Here is a 2,500-nt window from a genome sequence, read left to right on the forward strand (position 1 = left end):
GCGGCCCGCCGCCTGGCGGGGGGGGGGGGGGGGGGGGGGGGGGGGTGTTCACACAAACACAGTAAATCGCGCTCGCTCCAGAATTAAACACTAAACGGTTAACAGCTGAGTTTAACTCTATATTTATGAGATGATGCCGTTATATAGCGGCTGTAACGCGTGTCTGAAGCTCGGCCCGCGGTGGCGCTGATGAAGCTGTGTTGGTTTGCGCCGAGGAAAGATGGCGGCGAGCGGCTCGTGATCAGATTATCAGCTCCGCCGCTCGGTGTTTAACGGGAGCGCGTCGGTGTCGGTGTCGGTGTCGGTGTCGGTGTCGGTGTCGGTGTCTGCGGGATTTCGGACTCTGAGGAGGAGGCCCAGGAGCGGCAGCTGAAGCTCGTGCTGCTGGGGTCGGTGTTTAACGGGAGCGCGTCGGTGTCGGTGTCGGTGTCGGTGTCGGTGTCTGCGGGATGTCGGACTCTGAGGAGGAGGCCCAGGAGCGGCAGCTGAAGCTCGTGCTGCTGGGGGACGGAGCGTCGGGGAAGGTACACAGCACGAGAGAAATCGATCAGAAGCCATCGATTTCTGATCAGATTGAGTTGTGCGTCACTACATCGCTTATGCATGCTGTATTCATCACGCTCGTTTACATGCGCGCGCCATAGATTAGATGAAAATAGCATTGCATATTAATGGAGATATGCATCAATAAACACCATACTGTATGCTACTGTATAATCATATATATATAGGCTTCACTGACGGTCAGAAGTTTGGGGTCAGCACGTTTCTTATATTTTTTAAAAGATGTAAAATATCTGTTCTCTCTGTGTTTTCAGCATCATTCCTCCAGTCTTCGGTGTCACGTGATCTTCAGAAATCATAATAATGTGCTGATTTGCATATGCAAATATAGATTGTGCTGCCAAAATGTTCAAATGAGCTTATATGATTTAAACAAGCAATATAAAATCCATATCAATAATAAAATTTGTTGTTGAAATATAAACCTTTAAACCTAGGCTAGAGTTATTTTTCTAGCTGACTGTTGAGTTTATGGTCATCGGATGTCTTTCAAAGCAATATAAAATCCATATCAATAATAAAATCCAATTTGTTGTTGAAATATAAACCTTTAAACCTAGGCTAGAGTTATTTTTCTAGCTGACTGTTGAGTTTATGGTCATCGGATGTCTTTCTTGAGGTACATGTGATGTTATGAGCTGTTTATTCTCGTCTTTCAGCGGATTTGATGGATTCTGTGATTCAGGATTGAGTTGTTCTGATGCTTCTGATGTTCGTTCATGTTTATTTGCTGCTATAACTAGTAGTAAAGAGGAAGAGATGATCGGCGATCTATCAGCACACACCTTTACTGATTGATTTTCATGATAAAATTGACAGAGTCCGAACGTGGAGACTTTGTTGCATGTTAAAACTAATAAAAAACAAAGCTTATTGTGATTATGGGATGGCTGGCATGCTGTAAATAATGTTTAGTGAAGTTTTGAACAGAAAACGGCAAACAAAAAATGATTTTTCAAAGATTTTTGGAGTATATTTGAGTCTTTCTACTTCAGAGTTTCACACAAATCTAACAGGAATTAATATTATGGCAAAGGTGTTTGCTTTTGAGATGTGTTTGTGATATTTTGAACGCAGCGCTTCATTTAGCAAGAGATGCGAGGCGTTTAGCATTGTGTGTGCAAGCGTGTTTCAGTCTCAGGAAAGGCCAAGTTTCCTTCTCGAAATGTCTCTCAGGGTTTCAGACCACAGGAAAGATGTCTTTATCCTGGATTTCTGTGTTTGGTTTGTGTGGCGTCCACAGCGCTTGTGCGCTCAGCGGCGGTGACCTCGCGGCCGCAGCAGAGGCTTCTGGGTAGCGGTGCGTGTTCAAGCTCTTCTGGCTCCAGATGGAGTTGTTTAAACGTCTCTTCGAGCGAACAGCGCTACCGACTTTATACAGCGCTCAGATTGATGTGCTGGGAATGTATGCAAATGAGTGCATATTTAGTTAATGGATCATTTGTAGATTTAAACATAATTCAGAAAGATTGTAATAAAAAACAATTGCCTGTACTGTGGTTAATCAACTTGGGAAAGTATGGTGATGTTTATTAGTTTTCCTCCGCTGTTTATCTGTGTTGGGTTGCCTTTAAAAAATCTAAAAATGAAACGATATTAAAAGAGTAAAGTAAAATCTCTGGGTGGTTTTGCTGCTTTGGGAATCCCTGATCTCCTTGAGTTAAACTGGACGCACTTCATGTTCCTGCTCTTACTGGGAGCGAGTGCTGTGCTGTCAGTTTATTACTGTAAGTTAAAGTCACTCCGTTCTGTGTTTGTAAACTTCGAGCCATTACACATCCATCATACTGAATTAATGTTGGCCCGTCAGCGCACGAACCTGACCGCAGTGTGTGTGTGTGTGTGTGTGTGTGTGTGTGTGTGTGTGTGTGTGTGTGTGTGAGAGTATGTCGTGTGTGTGTGAGTGTGTGTGTGTGTGTGTATTATGTGGTAATGG

The 2,500-nt window shown here is 43.9% G+C and overlaps 1 protein-coding gene across 1 annotated transcript in view; it reads left to right on the forward strand.

The window, feature by feature from the left end:
* Positions 1–396: 396 nt before the first annotated feature.
* The window catches only part of LOC107571438 (ras-related protein Rab-28-like), a 9,180-nt gene continuing 7,076 nt past the window's right edge, over positions 397–2,500 (forward strand). Inside the window, exon 1 of the mRNA XM_016257765.1 lies at positions 397–524. Within this exon, the coding sequence (XP_016113251.1) occupies positions 450–524 (75 nt within the window). The 5' untranslated portion in view covers positions 397–449. The remainder of the gene's footprint in view (positions 525–2,500) is intronic.

This window comes from Sinocyclocheilus grahami, unplaced genomic scaffold, assembly GCF_001515645.1.
Source record: "Sinocyclocheilus grahami isolate Dianchi unplaced genomic scaffold, SAMN03320097.WGS_v1.1 scaffold1594.1, whole genome shotgun sequence".
Lineage (NCBI taxonomy): Eukaryota > Metazoa > Chordata > Actinopteri > Cypriniformes > Cyprinidae > Sinocyclocheilus > Sinocyclocheilus grahami.